At 36.4% G+C, this 19,650-nt stretch overlaps 1 protein-coding gene across 1 annotated transcript in view; it reads right to left on the reverse strand.

The window, feature by feature from the left end:
- Window positions 1-19,650, reverse strand: part of LOC103207119 (exocyst complex component 6B) — a gene marked incomplete at its 3' end in the record, with an annotated part of 605,128 nt that overhangs the window by 421,552 nt on the left and 163,926 nt on the right. Inside the window, exons 2-5 of the mRNA XM_007952665.2 lie at window positions 19,055-19,220; window positions 7,985-8,032; window positions 6,295-6,385; window positions 6,138-6,183 (exon numbers count right to left, since the gene is read on the reverse strand). Of these exons, the coding sequence (XP_007950856.2) occupies window positions 6,138-6,183; window positions 6,295-6,385; window positions 7,985-8,032; window positions 19,055-19,220 (351 nt within the window). The remainder of the gene's footprint in view (window positions 1-6,137; window positions 6,184-6,294; window positions 6,386-7,984; window positions 8,033-19,054; window positions 19,221-19,650) is intronic.

Raw genomic sequence — 19,650 nt, forward strand, 5'->3', positions numbered from 1 at the left:
TTGCATCTAGATGGCAGCTTGCTAGCTTTTAAGATCCCAGTTGCTACTCACCAAAGTAGGAGGTGGAACAATGTTTTGTACAGTATGTTAATGCATGATGTTCTTAATGTCATCCCACAACTCATCTGATCTTAGTTCCCTGATGTTCAATGCATCAAATCTATTATTCAGATGGTCTCAAAATTCAGCTGAGATATACTCAAGGTCATATTTTGGATCTCATGGTTTTATTCTTATTCTTATTTTCTTCAGCTTCAACTTAAACTTGCATATAAAATGGTCTGTTCCACAGTTAGCTTTGTTCTGACTGATGATACTGAGCTTCTCTGTCATCTCTTTCCCCAGATGTAGTCAGTCTGATTCCTATGCATTCCATCTGGTGAGATCCACAGATATACTGATCATCTATGTGTTTATAAAGGGTATTTGCAATGAACAAGTAATTGGTAATACAAAATTCCATCACACAATCTCCAGGGTCATTTCTCTCTCTCTCTCTCTCTCTCTCTCTCTCTCTCTCTCTCTCTCTCTCTCTCTCTATATATATATATATATATATATATATATATACATATAATAGAGCTAACAGGGGACACAGTTAAGATAACTTCTTAGCCTCAACCAAGTACCTTGAGGGAGTGAGTAACTGAGCGTATGGGCTTGAGGTCATGGTCACAGATGACATCAAGCTCAACTAGTACAACATAATACACAAAACATTGTTCTACACCTAATTCTGGTGAGTAATGACTAGGGTCTTAAAAGCTTGCAAGCAGCCATCTAAGATGCAACAATAGGTCACTCCTCATCCAGATCAAAGAACAGTGAAGAAAATCAAAGACACATGAAAACAATTAGTCCGAAGGACTAATGGACCATGAAAACCTCAGCCTACTTGAACATGAGATCAGAAGATCTAGATGGTACCTGGCTATCACTGCCAACCACTCAGAAAAGAATCAAAATTGAAGATCCTGGATAGAGTGGAAGAATAATTTGGAACAAAATTCAAAAAATAAAAAGACCAGGATTACTGTTTGGGTATAGACTGGTGGAACCCCCAAGACTGTGGCTCCTAGTCACCCTTGGACCTAGAACTGAACTCATTCTTGTGACTTAACTATCTGCCAAACAACAGACATGCCTCCAAACTGAACAACTAAACAAGAGAGATGCATCCTTAGAACAATCAACCATGGGAGATCAGAAATACAGCAATGGTGCAGGAAGAAAGCTACAGAGGCAGGAATGCATAGGTAAGAAGGATACAGGAAAAGGATAACCACAGGGAGAAAGTGGAAAGAGAACCATTACATGTTGGGGATAGTAATCAGCATCGTGAAATAAAATGTGCAGGAACTATTGAATGGAAAACAAATCTGCTCTGTAAAATTTCACCCAGATCACAATTAAAAAAAAAAAAAAAAAAAAAAAGTACCTCATAGTACCAACCAGGATAGATTACCTTTTACGAACAAACAACCCCCAAAACTTCAGTGGCTTAAAACAAGTATTTATAACTTAACTAATGTGGTGGCATAGTGCCTAAGGCATTTGACTACTAACCAGAAGGCTGGTGATTCAAACCCACCAGCCACTCCTCAAAAGGAAGATTGGGCAATCTACTTCCATAGTGATATTGCCTTGGAAACCCAAGGAGGAGTCACTATGAGCCAGATTCGACTCGACGGCAGTGAGTGAGTGAGTGCTGAGCTACTGAAAGGTCCAAACTCTGAACCCATCAGCCACTCCATGGGAGAAAAATATGGCAATCTGCTTCCATAATGATTACAGCTTTGAAAACCCTCCTCTGTCCTGTAGGGTCGCTATCAGTATCAACTCGATGGTGGTGGTGGTTGTTGTTATGTGCTGTCAAGTCCCCATTTATCATGATGTTATTTATTGCTCCTATTGTGGGAATTTCTGTTTTCTTTATGCTGAGGTGTAATCTACACAGAAAGCTGTAGTCTCTGATCTTCATCAGTAAGTGCTTCAAGTCACCTTCACTTTCAGTAAGCAAGGTTGTGCCAACCACATGTCACAGGCTGTTGAGTCAATCTCCAATCCTGATGCCACATTCTTCTTCATACTGTCCAGTTTCTTGGATTATTTGCTCAACATACAAAATACATACATATTGTGAAAAGATACAACCCTGATGCACACATTTCCTGATTTTAAACTACTCATTATCCTCTTGTTCTGCTCTGGATAACTGCGTCTGGATCTATGTACAGATTCCACACGAGCACAATTAAGAGTTCTGGAATTCTCATTCTTCATAATGTTATCCATAGTTTGTTATGCTCCACACAGTCTAATACCTTTGCATAGTCAGTAAAACAAGGGTAAACATCTTTCTAGCATTCTCTGTTTTCAGCCAAAATCCACCTGATAGCAACAATGATATCTCTTGTTCCATGAGTTCTTCTGAATCTGGCTTGAATTTCTGGCAATTCCCTGTCGATGTACCACTGCAACTGTTTTTAAATTATCTTCAGCATTATTTTACTTGTGTGGTATTAATGACATTGTTTGATAGTTTTCACATTCCACTGGATCACCTTTCTTTGACATAGGTATGAATATGGATCTCTATCAGTCATTTGGCTAGGTAGCTGTCTTCCAAATTTCTTGGCATGGGCAAGTGAGTGCTTCAAGCATTGTATCTGTTTGTTGAAATATCTCAGTTAGTATTCCCTCATTTTCTGGAGTTTTGTTTTTCACCAATGCTTTTAGTGCAGCTTGGACTTCTTCCTTTAGTTCAGTTTTTTATCATATTGGACCTCCTGAAATGGTTGAAAATCAACTAACTCTTTTTAGTAAAGTGACTCTCTATATGCCTTCTGTTCTGGTCATCTGGTGCCGCTCTAACAGGAAATATACCACAAATGGGATGGCTTAAACAAACAGGAGTTTATTCTGACAACTTGGAAGCTTTAAGTCCAAGTTCAAAGTGCTGGCCTCTAGGGGCTGGATGAAAGCCCCTCAACCTTGGGGTCCAGCTCTGCCTCCTGCTCCCAGCCTACTGGAGCTAGAGGCTTTTCTTCACTCAGACAGCTGCAGGCTGCTGAGGCTGAGAAGTCCCAAGGTTGACAAGTAAAAAGGCACAATCCCAATGTTACCAAACCACACAGCAAGCCATTAACTTAAGTCCACTGTAAGTCCCAAGTGTAATGCAGATTTGCCGAGACACCAGGACATGGAGTTGTTTCAGAGAAGCAGTTTATTAGCACTCCCGGGCCAGGTTCTCATGCCTTAGCATCAGGGCTAGAGAAGTCGCACCCCTGGGCAGGGGGGATAGATTCTTATAGACACAGAGAAGACTTAACTGGGGACACTAAGGAAATGGCAGAGTCCAATTAGCTGTTGGCATGGGTCTGCACTTAATTAGCATGAGGGGGCTTCACAGGAGGAAGTTTGTTATCACATGGGACTTTCCAGCCTGGGCGGGTTTTGTCACCTTGGTTGTCTTATCAGGCTGTCTCATCAGAGCCTGACACCCAGAGGAAGCTAACTGAAATGTTGGTGGCTTGAGTTTACTCTGGCCTAACACCAAGGTCAGCAGAGCACGGCAGGGTGCTGAGCAACTACACGGCTACATGCAGGGTCCAAGAGTTCCAAAGGCTAGAGACCATTCCCAAGGCTTCTGCTTAAATGCAGGAAGCAGACCACATTCCCTAAGGCAGCTACCCAGCTGCTTGTGGTAGATCTCACCCTATGTTGATTGCCAATCTCCTCGTGGGGATTAACTACCACCAGCTGCCCAGCCACTCAACCAGGCCCAGCCAAGTTGACACACAAACTGAAGTACCACCATCTTCCATCTTCTTTTGATGCTTCCTTGCATTGTTCAGTATTTTGCCCATAGAATCCTTCAGTATTGCAACTTCAGTCTTGAATTCTTTCTTCGGTTCTTTCAGCTTGAGAAACACTGTGTTCTTCCCTTCTGGTTTTCTAACTCCAGGTCTTTGCACGTTTCATTGCAATACTTTACTTGGTCTTCTCAAATCTTCTGTTCAGTTCTTTTACTTCATTTCTTCCACTCATTTTAGCTACTCTATGTTCAAGAGCAAGTATCAGAGTCTCTTCTGACATCCATTTTAGTTTTCTTTCTTTCCTGTGTTCCTTAATGACTTCTTGCTTTCTTCATGTCTGATATCTTTGATGTCATCCCATAACTTGTCTAGTCTTTAGTCATTAGTGTTCAATGTGTCAAATCTATTCTTGAGATAGTTGCCATTTATGTTGTTATAAAAAGAAATAAAGTAAATCATGGGAGAAAGAAGGGCTGTTTATGCACAAGGAGACAGCTCAGGGGGCAGGAGTGCATGGAGGGATGGACACAGTGAAGGGTAACTATGGGGAGGAAGTGGGAGGGGAGCTGTTACATTGTAGTAAACTGTAGTCAATGTTATGAGACAAAGTATACGTGAGCTGCTGAATGGAAAGTAAATTTGCTCTGTAAATTTTCACCCAAATCACAATCAAAAAAGAAAGAAAGAAAGAAAAACAAAAGAAACAGGTAAAAAAGTAAATTCTATCACACAATCTCGACATTGTTTCTACTACGAAGGCCATATTTTCCTACTACCCACCCTTATTTCTAACTTTAACATTTCAATCACCAGTAATTATCAATTAATCTTGATTGCATGTTTCATCAATTTCAAACTGCAGAAGTTGGGGAAAATTCTTCAGTGTCTTTATCTTTGGCATTATTGTTTGGTGTATAAATTTGAATAATCATATTAACTAGACTGAAGAGTAACAATACTGCATTCATTGCCAAAATGAATATTTCAAGATCTATGCTGAAATACAACACTGTCAATGATATGGTAATAGTCACACACCTACAAAGAAGACCACTAAGCTCTATAATGGCATGGATTTTTGTCTTTCTCATTCACAAACACCGAAACATCCAAAACACCGAAAGCAATACCTGGCACATAACAGTACTCATTCACTTCATTTTGTTTGAATGAATGAATGAATCTCAACATAATAAGGACTAAAAACCATCTAAGTGTTTTAAAAATACAAAGTAATACAATATATGATCTATGTTGAAAACATATACTAGAAGATTTATGATACTGGTTTCCTCAGGAAAGAAGGGAAATGAAAAGGACCAAGAAAGAGAATAATAAATTTTATCTACAATTTTTTAATGCTTATTTTTACCTCATATACATGAAGGTATAAAAGGTTTTCCACAAGCCAGCAGTCCAGAGCCTCTCTCTCACTAATATATATGAACCAAAACTAGAAAATCATTGATATCTATAATTCAGAGAGTTTGATACACATTATTTTTTATTCTTTGTAATTTTCTAAGTTTATAATAAGTTTATTAGAGGAATAATACTATACTTTCCTATCTCCTTGAACAGAACTGCTCTACTGGTTCCACCTGTGTTCTTTTAAATTAACAAGTCCTCCTGAGGATAGGAAATAATTCTAAGAAACTAAAAAAAAGTTGATGTTTCATGCTTGAGCTTTAAAATTCTTGAGAAGTTGGAATTTTATCTGTAATATTTCTGTTCTTATTTCAATATTAAATACATTAAGTCCATAATTTTTTTATCAAAATCTAGGTAAAATTAACACTTCAAGAGACATGCCCTTTTCATCCTGTGGCTTCACATATCCCCATCATACTGCAGTGTGCCCCAGAGCAGAGGGTAGGGATGCTTACTTTAATTTCAGAAGTAGAGCCAAAGAGTAACTGTGTATTTGTTCTGGAATTAGATAAAAACAGCACATAGGGCAGGAATACTCTGAACTTAATATTAACCTTGCCAGATCCAGTAATTATATTTTCTAATTAAACAAAAGTATATTTCTCAAACCAACTATCACTAAAATAGTTACATGCTTTTCCCTAAAAGATTGAACCCTCTAAAAATCCAACTGGAAACAATGCTTTTTATCAAACAATACATGACAGAATATGTCAGCATACCACTAGTATGCATAAATCTAGGGATGAATAAATAAACACACAAAAGGCTAGAGAAGATGTTACACGGTTATTTTTGAAAGGTTATGCTAAATACAGACATTTAAATATTCTAAATAACACTAATTTTAGATACTGAAAACTATTTAATAATAAAAAAAAAACTCACCTTTTAGTTTTCATCTGGTCCCTCAGTTTGCTATACATCTCTAAGACTTGAAAGAGAAGGGGAAAAAGAGCATACAAGCATTATTTAGAGAAAGTGAAAGATTAATTAAAGCTAAAGGAATTGCATCAAAAGTGCCACTCCATTTCCAGTTCCTCACCTGGAAGACACAGCATTAATTTATCAACAGTAGCAGAAATATTTCTCTGTTGTAGTCGACACTGCTTCAGCTCTTCCATTGCTATTACCAGCTTGGCAAGAGGGGGGGGGGAAAAAACGGAATTATGCCACTAGCTGTAAATAAAAAGCTTTCAGTCACATATTTCCACTCTGTTCAATTCATCAGAAAATCCCAGACAATTTCATAGTAAGACCTGCCAGCTAGACTAAGGAACTGCCTATCCCAACCAGTAAAACATTCCTGCAGTTCCTCACTTTCTTCCCAGAGCACATACTATATTAAGAAAAGCTAAGCAAAATAAAATCCTAAAATACAGGGTTATCTAGGGCAAAAGCAAAAAATATGCACATTTTCTGCAAACTCTATTCAGGCTCTTTATGATTTATGGTATCTTTTGTCTTCTAAGATTCTATATCGCTTTCATCAGTGCTAGACACTTGGAGGAAAACAGTCCTTGCTATACAGCTTTAAGTGAGTCCTGAAAATGAACCCCAACTAAATCTATTTCAACAAATAAACCACACTCAGAAGTTATAATTTTTCTAAGAGAGTTCCAACTGAGTAAAGAATAACTCACTTTTCTTCCGTTTAAAAGGCTTCCATCTGAAATCATCCTACAATATAACTAGAAGAAACTGTACTCTCTGCATAATTCAGAATATGTGAGACAAACTCTAGAAAGGCAATAATCTACATAGTCTCTTGCAGTATTCATCCTGTACTCACTATCTGCTTAGATACCACGAAAAAAAAGAATAAGAATAGCCTTGATTAAATCACTGATAAAACAATTAAAAGCCAATCTTAAAGATTATTAAAATTAATACTTAAAAATATTAGGTAATAAAATGCATGCTATAGAGAACAGCAATGAACTATAATTCAGAAAAATTGAGTGTTAGTCCCAGCCTTGTCAATTATTATCTATGTAAACTTTAGCAAATCATCCATGTTTTAGTTTCCTAATCAATAAAATAATATTAACATCTGCCCTGACTTTATCATAGGTCTGCCATGAGGATCAAGTTAGAAAATGGATGTAAAATAATTTTGTAAACTATGAAAGGTAAAATGGAATCAATTATTCATTTTTTTAAAACAAATATTTATTGAGCACCAACTCATGCTATTTAGGTAGATAGAGGGGATGCAGCAATGAATTATACAAATAAAACTTCCTGACCTCATGGAGAAATTATCTAATAGAGAGTAATGGGAAAAAATAAATATACAAGTAAAAGTACACCATATCAGAGCATGATAGGTACAGTAGAAAAATATAAAGCTGAAAAGGGTAAAAAAAAGAAGAGGGGTTAGGGTAAGACTGCAATAAAGTGGTCAGGAAAGTCTTTATTAAAAAGGTAACATTTGAACAAAGATCTGAAGTACGTAGGTAGACACTGAGGGAAGAACGTTCCCAGTAGAGGGAACGGCACTAACCATATTACTACTCAAGTGACTTAATAATATTGATAAGGAAAGCTGCACCCTTTCAACAGGCTTTCTAGTGTCTATATTCATTTAATTCAGATACACATTTGGAGAAGCAGCAATAATATTCAAGTTCCTCCAGTAACTCCTTACTGTCTTACAAAATACTGAATAAAAAACCTAGAGAATCATCAAAACATGAAACAGAAAAGATTTTTGAAAAGTAAACTGGCCTTACTTCCTTTCCCTCATGTTGTAGTTTTCTATTAGTATCCGTCACTTGATTCTGTGGAGAGAAGACAATTTAAACTCATAAAAAACAAACATTTAGACAATTTGGATAAGATCAAGATTTAATATGAAAAGAATACGAATAGGTATTTTTGGATGAAATTTCAGTATTCCATCACATTATTGGCCCAGAGGTATTTTCTTAGGCTTAAATTATATCAACATTTCTACTGGAGAATTGCATAACCTTTTGAACAATGAAAAAAAATTATTAATAGATATATTTGGTTTGGAACATTGCAAACTAAGATACTATAATGACTGAAAATCACACTTTAACTTTGGAGAGAAGAAAAAAGAGAGAATAAAAATACACAAAATAACCAAAGAACTTTATTTACCATCTCTACTATATCTAGAAAGAACAAATTTTATCATAGCTATTCCTCACTTCATCAATGTATTTCTGGAACTTTTAACCCAAGTCAAATTTTCCTTATTTGTTTATTTTCTAATTTTAGAAAATATATATTTTCATTCTTTTTAGATCATTAACTCATAGCTCCTAACACTTCTACATTCATTTTTTGCTAACTTAATCTCTACATCAGATATAAAAAATATATATATGTGAAAAAGTCTCTAAATCCTCTAGAGTTCATAATTTTAAGGAATTGGCATCTATTTTTTTGGCATCCACTTTTGAAGTCTCAATTGATGTTAAAAAAAAAATGAGTATATAAAATGGCAATTTCCTCACCATCTCAGACGTTATCAAGCATGCACAATACTAACTTCTGGAACTTTCCTTAATAAACACTTTCTACCCTTCCATCAGTATCTGCCACTCCTTATACTTTTAAGCCATTCCTCAACCCAGAATTTACTATTTTTGTCCCTTAGAGCTCCAAGAAATGTTAATAGCAACTCTGTACATGCACATAAGGTGTAGGCACATGCACACACACACATGCTTCTCCAGTCAGGTGTGGGTGGAGAAACAACAACAAACAGATCACTTTATTCAATACTTCTGGAAGCCTTTACATACATTGTGACTGCCCAAGAAAGGGGATATTGTGCACAGTGCTTTCTAAACTTATGTTACCATAATGCCCTTTTATTGAGGAACACAGACTAGTTTTTCAGAAAACACAGTTTTAAAAGCACCACACTAAACCATACACTATATCCAGACTATCATTTTCGAAGCAGATTACTGTGTGCATCTTCTCTCAAAGAAAACATGAAATCCTATGTCCTCCAAGAAGCCTTTCTAAATTATCAAAAAGACAGGCAAGACACCCTCAAATTCCTCCTTTATTAAATTATTTACTCAATAGCATCACATGTGAAAGACTTAGTGGTTTTATTGGACTGGGAGCTCAATAGGAATTAAATGTGATGTAGCTGCCAAAAATGCTGACCAAAGACAGTATTAACAGAAACATTGTCTAAAATAGGAGTCAGGAGATCTTGTCTGTAAAGTAGCCAAGAGTAAGTATTTCACACTTTGTAGCCATACAGTTTCTGTTGCCAACTACTCACCTAAGTCATTGTAGAAGAAGGCAGATACAAATAATATGCAAAAAAAAAATAGGAAAGGCTATGTTCCAATAAAACCTTATTTGCAAAAACAGGCTGCAAGTTGGATTTAACCTGCAAGACATAGTTTGTCAATTCTTGGTCTACAAAAAACGAGTTGGTAGGGTTATAAAAGACCACACTGTGATAACCACATTTAGATGCCATGTTTTAAGAATGCCGTTGACAAGCTGCAGCATGTTAGCTGTGAAAAAGGTTGAAGGGGGACTTAAAACTTACATCACATGAAACAAAGCTGAAGGTATTTTTAGCCCAAACATGGAAAAATAATTATTTGGAGACACTATACACTTTACTGTTAAGTTGTTGTTAGGTGCCATTGAGTCCTTTCTGACTTATAGCAACCCTAAGGACAGCAGAACAAAACACTGCCTGGTCCTGTTCCAGCCCCACAACCCTTGCTATACCTGAGCCCATCGTTGTAGCCATTGTATCAATCCGTCTTGTTGACCCTCCACTTTATCAAGCATGATATCCTTCTCCAGGGAATGATCCTTTCTTACAACGGTCAAAGCAGGTGAGACGAGGTCTGGCCATTCTTGCTTCCAAGAAGCATTCCGGCTGCACTTCTTCCAGGACAGATTTATTAGTTCTTTTAGCAATCCATGGTACTTCCAGCATTCTTCCCCAACACCACAACTCAAAAGCATCGACTCTTCTTCAGTCTTCTTTATTCATTGTCTAGCTCTTTCATGTATATGAGCTGACTAAAATATTATGGCTTATGGCAGGCGCACATTAGTCTTGAAGGAGATATCTTTGCTCTTTAGTAGTTGAAAGAGGTCTTTTGCAGCAAATTTGCCCAATGCTATACGTCATGTGATATCTTGACTGCTGCTTCCATTGGTGTTGATTGTAGAACTAAGTAATATGAAGTCTTTGACAACTTCAATCTTTTCTCCATTTATCATCATGCTGACTATTGGACACATTGTGAGGACTTTTGTTTTCTTTATATTGAGGTGAGTCTTTAATCTTCATCAGTAAGTGCTTCAAATCCAGCAAGCAAAGTTGTGTCGTCAGCGTATCACAGGTTGTTAGTAAGTCTTCTTCCAATACTGATGCCACATTCTTCTTCCTGTAGTCCAGCTTCTCGGATTATCTGCTCAGCATACAGATTGAGTAAGTGGGATGAAAGGATAAAATCCTGACACACTCCCTTCTTGATTTTAAACCATGCAGTGTTCCCTTGTTCTGTTCAAATGGCAGTCTCCTGATCTACGTACAGGTTCCTCATGAGTACAATTAAGTGTTCTGGAATTCCCATTCTTCTCAATGTTATCCACAATTTGTTATAATCCATGCAATTGAATGCTTTTGCATAGTCAAGAAAATATAAGTAAACATCTTTCTGGTATTCTTTGCTTTCAGTCAAGATCCATCTGACATCCACTGTATCCACTATATCCCTTGTTCCATGTCGCCTTCTGAACCCAGCTTGCATTTCTGGAAGTTCTCTGTCAATATACTGCTGTATATTTTTTTAAGATTTTACTTGCATGTGATATTAATGATATTGCACGAAAATTTCTGTGGAATCACTTTTCTTTGGAATTGGTACAAACATGGATCTCTTCCAGTCAGTTGGCCAGGTAGCTATCTTACAGATTTCTTGGCATAGCAAGTGAGTGCCTCCAGCTCAGCATTCATTTGTTGAAACATCTCAGTGGGTATTCTGTCAATTCTTGGAGCCTTGTTTTTTGCCACTTCCTTCAGTACAGCTTCAACTTCTTCATTCATTACCATTGGTTCTTGATCATATGCCACCTCCTGAAATGGATGAACATCAACCAATTCTTTTTGGTACAGTGACTCTGTGTATTCCTTCCTTTGATGTTTCCTGCATCAGTCAATATATTGTCCATAGAATATTTCAATATTGCAACTCAAGGATTAATTTTTTTCCTCAGTTCTTTCAGCTTGAGAAATGCCAAATGTGTTCCTCCCTTTTGGCTTTCCACTCCATGTCTCTGCACATTTCATTATAATAACTGACTTTGTCTTCTTGAGCTGCTCTTTGAAATATTCTGTTCAGCTCTTTTATCTTGTCATTTCTTCCCTTTGCTTTAGCTACTCTCCATTCAAGTTTTAGAGTCTCTTCTGACATCCATTTTGGTCTTTTTTGCCTTTCCTGTCTTTTTAATGACCTTTTGCTTTCTTCATGGATGATGTTCCTGATGTCATCCCACAATTTCTCTGGTTTTCGGTCACTGGTGTTTAATGCATCAAATCTATTCTTTAGATGGTCTCTAATTTCAGGAGGGATATATTCAAGGTCATATTTTGGCTCCTGTAGACTTGTTTTAATTGTCTTCAACTTCAAGTTGAACTTGCATATGGCTGATGGTCTGTTCCACAGTCAGCTCCTGGCCTTGTTCTAGCTGAAGATATTGAGCTTTTCCATCACCTCCCACCACAGATGTAGTCAATCTGATTCCTGTGTACTCCATCTGGTGAAGTCCACACATGTAGCCACTGTTTGTGTTGCTGAAAAAAGGTATTTGCAATGAATAAGTCATTGATCTTGCAAAATTCTATCATGTGCTGTATACCACTATTTCTGTCACCAACACCATATTTTCCAACTACCAGAGATTCTTCTATTTTCACCTTTTGCATTCCAATCACTAGTTATAATCAACACATCTTGATCGCATGTTTTGTCAATTTCAGACTGCAGAAGTTGGTAAAAATCTTCAATTTCCTCATCTTTGGCTTTGGTGATTGGTGCATAAATTTGAGTAACAGGAGTATTAGCTGGCCTTCCTTGTAGGCATATGGATATTATACTATCACTGACAGCATTGTACTTCAGGATAGATCTTGAAGCACTCTTTGTGATGATGAATGTCATGCCATTCCTCTTTGTCATTCCCGGCATAGTAGATCATATGGCTGTCCTATTCCAAATGGCCAAAACTTGTCCCTTTCAGCTCACTAACACCTAGGATATCACTCTTTATGTGTGCCATTTCATTTTTCACAACTTCCAGCTTTCATTGACTCATCATACTTCGTACATTCAATGTTCTAATTATTAATGAATATTTGCAGCTCTTTCTTCTCATTTTGAGTCATGCCACATCAGCAAATGGAGGCTCCAAAAGCTCTACTTTATCCATATCATTAAGATTGGCTCTACTCTGATGAGGCAGCTCTTTTCCAGTCATATGCTGAGTGCCTTCCAATCTGAGGGGCTCATCTTCCAGCTGTATCAGACAATGTTTCAGGGCTATTCATAAAGTTGTCCAGTAATATATCAGTCAGTGTTTCACTGCTTTTCATAAGGTTTTCAATGGCCAATTCTTTGAGAAGTGGATGGCCTCTTCCTTCTTCTGAGTCTGTCTCAGTCTGGAAGCTCCGCTGAAACCCGTCCACCATGGGCCACCCTGTTGACATCTGAAACACCAGTGGCACAGCCTCCCGCCTCATAGTAACATGCAAGCCAACAGAGTATGACAAACTGACAGACAAGTTCATCTCCCTCAGTTGTTCTAAACTGCTCGATTCACTTCCTGGCCTCCCCCGACCTGTTCCGGCCATCGGCCCTAGCTCTTGCTTCCTGCCTGGATAATATATACTATACCTAAAGGATAGGTGTTATTTAAATATCTGAAGAGCTATCAGAATAAATATGACTCCCTAACAATGGAGCTTACTATTCATAGCAATAAATGGATAACTGTATATTGTATATAGATGATTATATTGTATATGATTCAATACAATATAAGAAAAAGATTTCAAACAATATGAATAAATATGGAACAGGTTACTTTGAGTGACAGTACTATCATCCTCATAGCAGTTATTCAAGAATAAATATTTATTTTTTTTAATTCTAAACTAGATATCTCATAAAACTCAGCCTTCATAAATACTCCTAAACTCAGCACCACCATCTCTACTAGAGCAGCCCCATTTACCTTATAAAGGTAAACCACTTCTCATACTTTGCTTTACTTTAAACTCATAGTCACTCACTGCCATCGAGTCAGATCTGACTCATAGAGACCCCTCCTTGGGTTTCCAAGGAGGTATCACTACAGAAGTAGATTACTCAATCTTCCTTCAGAAACTCACATTAAGAAATACAAATTACGTTGTAACCCATTACACAAGCATAAGGAACACACACCTCACTACATACACAATAAATATTTAAATAAATTTCTTAAGAAACAATGTTTTTCCATTACTACATGTGATACACTTTACTATTTTCTACTTGATTCTATTCTATTTAATTTCATTTTTTTTTTAAACTGTGATCACTAAATTGATTTAATGTAAACGAAGGTTCTAAAGCATATCCATTGAGGGTAATAATCACTTCTGATAAAGATCATTACTACACCCACACCTCACTTATCAACATGGTTAAGTTGATAAGTCATTACATAAAAATTGACATTATGCAAAAATGGAGATGACCACATCAGATCACAAAATGGAGGATGGCTCCATCATTCCATAACTGACAAATTACATCATTACATAACTGCCAAACTACTGAGAATCACAGCCCAGCCAAGTTAACACATAGCTTTAACCATCAAAGCCAACGTTACTTCACTTTGCACCCTGGCATTCATTATTGTTAGACATACATTGTTAATGTCCAAAACAGTCAGATGTAGTTTTTTTTACTATTGTCACAAATGTAAAATGTCAGTTAAGAGACTGCTGGTGAGGAGTAGGTGTATTTCAATATTATTTTAACATAACAATGAAAAGAAACTATACTGACTACCTAGAATGCTACTTCTTTTTAGTCAAAGAACATATATATATGGATACACACACACACTGTGGATCAAAAGAAATTATTGGCAAACAAGGAAGTGTACGTTTTTTTGTTTTCACTAAGTTAAAGTAGTACTGAAAATAGTTAATACTTAATCTTTTCCATTTTCTGGACGCCTGTCTTTCACTCTACATTTCATAGGTGTTTTAACTTAGATGGAATGGATCCCCTTAAAGCAGAATCTCCCAGGTGTGCAGTTAGACATTGATCTCCTTGGCCCTCAGAGTAACTGGACAGAGCCTGAAGCAACCAAAAACCTTTACCTAGTAGCCTCCAGCATGAGCAGTCTTTTGAGGTATTCCTTCAGGGGCATCCTAAGCAATTTGAAGAGGGAACGAAGAAAGAGAATATGAACACCTACCAGCAAGTGATACTACAATTGGTGAGCATTATGAGTAATATCCAATAGTCCCTCATCACAGAAGTACTTCACTACATGCCTACTTCAGTAGCCAGAGACAAAGTACCATTTCCCATCATGGACCAGCTTCTCAGGGAGCTGGTAGAGAAGTTTAGGATACAGGTGTCCAAGGAGTATAAAAACCCACAGCCCAGGGTGCAAACAGAAAGCTAGGCTGGCTAGGTAGGCACTAAGAGCACACACAGCTCCTGGCAAGAGGCTCATATTTTGGTTTTCATTCACTGAGATTCTTTTATCCATTTAAGGCATTATAGTTGTCAATGAATTAAAGAAGCACTATCAAGATTCTTTAATATAATAATTTCAAATGGTGTACATAATTTTGAATGAATATAAGAATAGTTTAATTTTTTTCACCTACTTCTGAGAAAAGGTTCTCTTAAATAGTGCCTATAAAGAATTCAAGGAAGCATCATTTTAAGTCTTGACCAGAACTGCATGCAGTCATTTCAAGTATAAAACTTAACATAAAAAAAAAATTATGCTCATGGAAGCAAATTCAAGTTTCTCATTTTCAAATGGTGAAAAGGTTTTTAGAAGATTTATATAAATTCTTATTATAGCCTAATATTTTACATTTTATTTTTCTTATTATAATCTGTAAGAAAATATAATTTTTTTCAACAAGCCTCATATTACCCCCAAGTTTCCTCTAGTTTACACCCCTATGCCTGCCTTTTGAATATCCTCTTGTAGGTGTGGCACAACAAGGAAAAAAATGGAAAGCACTGCCCTAGAGGAATCCATCTATGGGCTTCTCTATGAAGTCATTTGAAATTGCTCTTAATTCACATTCTCATACATATACTTTTTTTTTCCTAGGGAGAAGTTCCAACCTTTTTATCAGATTCTGAGCCTCTCATTTTAGTCCACATTTCAAAGAGTGGTACTATCGAATACCAACTCACCCAAACCAGGAAGCCAGGGGGTCATTTTCTGCTCTCTTATGGGCTCTAGTCTAGAGAATTTTTTGCCTCATGTGCATCTGGGCTATCTTCCCTTCTTCAGCATCTCCTTACAACTATCTTAGTTTAGGCCTTTGTCATTTTTTTAACCTAGATTTTAAGCATTATTATTACTTTCCTATATTGAATGAAGGAGCTCAGGTAGCGTAGTGCCTAAGGCACTTGAGTGTTAACCAGAAGGCTGGTGGTGGTTCAAACCCACCAGCCACTCCTCGGAAGAAAGATGGGGCAATCTACTTCCGTAGTGATACTGCCTCGGAAACCCAAGGAGGGGTCGCTATGAGTCAGGTCCAACTCAACGGCACATAACAACAACAACAACATATTGAATGACAATGTTGTTTAGTGTATAAATCTTAACATTAAATTTTCTAATCAATAATCAAAATTTTCAATTCAAACTACAGGAAATTAGAATACAGAGAAATGACTCTAATAGAAACATCAAAATATCTATTATCCAGGGACTATTGATAACAACCTTTGGTAGAAGTTTTCCAATTTTTCTAATGTTTATTTATTTACCTATTAAGTATGTGCATATTTAGTTTATAAAATATTTTCTATATTTTTATAACCTGCATTACACATTATACAAATATATCTGTTTCCAAATCAGATATTCTTCTACGTTATAATTTATATAATGTATTGTATATTCTTTCCAATGGATGTATGATAACTTATTTTACTAAACCTCTACTAAATTATTTTTAGGCTCACTTTTAAGTTTTATCTATAATAAAAAAATATTATATGAATATCCTTGAACACATACCTCCTCACTACCATCGAGTCAGATCCAACTCACAGTGACCCCTCCTTGGGTTTCTGAAACAGTATCTCTACGGAAGTAGATTGCCCAACCTTCCTTCTGAGGAGTGGCTGGTGGGTTTGAACCGCCAGCCTTCTGGTTAGCAGTCAAATGCCTTAGGCACTACACTACAAGAGCTCCTAACACATACTACACACAGTGACCCCTCCTTGGGTTTCTGAAACAGTATCTCTACGGAAGTAGATTGCCCAACCTTCCTTCTGAGGAGTGGCTGGTGGGTTTGAACCGCCAGCCTTCTGGTTAGCAGTCAAATGCCTTAGGCACTACACTACAAGAGCTCCTAACACATACTACAGCCTTAAAATTAATCTTATAACTATATGAGGTTTTCAACAAAGATATATATTAACAAATTATTCTCTGCAAGTTTTAACAGTCTAGATACCAAGCAGGTTTGCCCACTTCTGTGTCATCACCAATCTTAAATATTACTTTTTTCATCTTTGCCATTCTATTAAGTGTCACCTTATTGCTTAAATTTGAATTCTTAAATTATAGAGTTACCTTGTATTCTTCTTATGTAATTGTATGCTAATGTATTCCTTCTCAGTTTTCTATTATTCATAATTTTCCTATGAACTTGTAACAGGGAGGAAGTGGGAAGAGTGTTACATTGTTGGGATTGCAATCAATGTCATGAAACAAAATGTGCATGAATTATGAATGGAAAACCAATTTGCTCTGTAAACTTTCACCCAAATCACAATAAAAAGTTTAAAAAAAAATCTGTAAGGCCTTTATGTATTAAGAAATTAATAATTTGTCATATTGTTGTTGTTGTTATTGTTGTTGGGTGCCGTCAAGTCGGACCCAACTCATAGAGCCCTCCTTGGGTTTTCGAGGCAGTATCACTACGGAACTAGATTGCCCCATCTTCCTTCTGAGGAGTGGCTGGTGAGTTTGAACCGCCAGCTTTCTGGTCATCAGTCAAGTACCTTAGGCACTACGCTACCAGAGCTCCCATCATTTGTCATATGTATTTATAAATATTTTTCTTCATTTATCTGCCTTTTAACTTTTAATTTGCATGTAGAAAAATTTCTTTCATTTTAATGTCATATCTATTAATTTTTTCTTTCTGGTTTAGTGATGGCTTAGAAATGTATTATTCTCCCACTCCCCAAATTATGTAAATATTCATCTATTTATTTTACTATTCATCTCCTTTATGGTATTACTTTTTACATTTAATTCTATAGCTCATCTGGAGTTAATTTTGAATGAGGAAGGGATCTATCTTAATTTAAATTAAAATAGTTAAGCATTAAAGAACTCTAACAACAAATCAAAATAGATGTTACCTCTGAAGGGCATGATAGGGGACAAAAGAGAGATTTAATTGTGCTAGCAGGATTATATTTCTTAAGATGGTTGGGTATTTGTTATACAGATCCATAAACCCTTATTTGAAACCTTGGGACCTAACATGTTTTGGATTTCAAAATTTTGGCAAAAAATAATAATATGGTACATATTACATACCACCTAACACTCCTCAACAGGTCTGGGACAACACCCCATAATCAAATATAGTAATATTTCTGTAGCAAACCATAAAACTTCACATTAAATAAATTAAGTTTAAAATTCTGATGGCTTCCTATCTGTTCAAGTCAGGTTTTACAGCCAGATGAGTTTTTAAATTACTATAGCTTTAGAATATAATTTAACATCTGGTAGTCTACTTCTCCCCTAAATAAAATTATTTCTTTGCTTTTCTTACCAATGTATTCTTACAACTTTAGATTCATTGTCAAGTTCACCCCTGCACAGGGAAATATCCTTTTGAAATTTTAATTCAAGTTCCAGTCAGACATGAAAAAGAAATTAGAAGTATAAGGACTGGAAAGAAGGAAATAAAACTGCTATTATTTACAAATCATATGAGTATATACATAGAAAACTCACAAGAATCAACACATAAATTACCAGAAATAACAAAAATATAGCAAAATGGCTAGATTTGAGATCAATAAGCAAAGTTTGTTTTGTCAATTTAATCCATTTGCTATGGCAGGGACCGGATCAATGTGACAAGCCTCCTTTCTGAATATGAGCCTGTCATTTCAACAAAGAACTTTCATAAAAGACCCTATACAACTATCACTGATTTTTACCTTTGGCCTAGATGCCATGCTGCAAAGAGTCTGCAGCAATGCCCTGAAATTCTGACATCCTTCAGTGGTAACCTTTATCTAGCAAGGAAACAAATGACATAAAGAATCGAGTTTCTGTGTGAAAGAATTGGTACTGACTGCTAGTTCTCATCCAGGTGTAGTTATCCTAAACTTTATCTTAAAAGGGTATTCTTTTTAGCTAAAAAGCTATAATTGTAATTCTCTGTCTTTCAGTACAAATTCCTTTCTTGCCATGCAAAAATACTCATTGTTAATACATAACCCAGCATATGTCAGCGAAACAAATCTCTCTTAGACTCTCCTTACTTTGAGTTTCTGGGCTTCTCCTCGTACTTTCAGTAGTTCTGTTATAGAGTCCACAAAGCCCTGGTAATGAAAGTTGCACATTTTCTCAATTTCTCGGTCATGATTACGGATGCGAGTTTCAAGCTTCTCCATGAATCGTCCGTGCTCCTCACCATCATAGACAGACCTTCAAAAAAATGGCATGAAGATTACACGAGATTTAATTCTCAGAAAGAGAAACAGAATTAGAAATAACGAAAAATGTTTGAAAATTATATATTTAAGGTATACAGATCACAACGTAATCCAATTGTATTAACATTGCCCCAATGTTAGACGAGCATTCTTAGGAAAATCTAAAATTGTACCTTCTCATTCATTAAAAATATTTGAGTGTTTGACAGTATGCATCACAGAATTCTCACCAAAAAATGAAAGGACTGAATTACAACTCCCTTTCACTTTTCTTTCTCAATTAAGCTAGTATAGAAAACCCAACTATCCAATTACTCCATGATCGTACCAAAGAAGATGAATACTGCTGGAGGAAAATTACATAGCTCTGCTGGCTACAGTCAGTTTAAATATATCATTGTTGTTGTTGTTATGTGCCATTG

The sequence above is a fragment of the Orycteropus afer genome, unplaced genomic scaffold (genome assembly GCF_000298275.1).
Source record: "Orycteropus afer afer isolate SDZICR_OR568_19922 unplaced genomic scaffold, OryAfe1.0 scaffold00354, whole genome shotgun sequence".
Lineage (NCBI taxonomy): Eukaryota > Metazoa > Chordata > Mammalia > Tubulidentata > Orycteropodidae > Orycteropus > Orycteropus afer.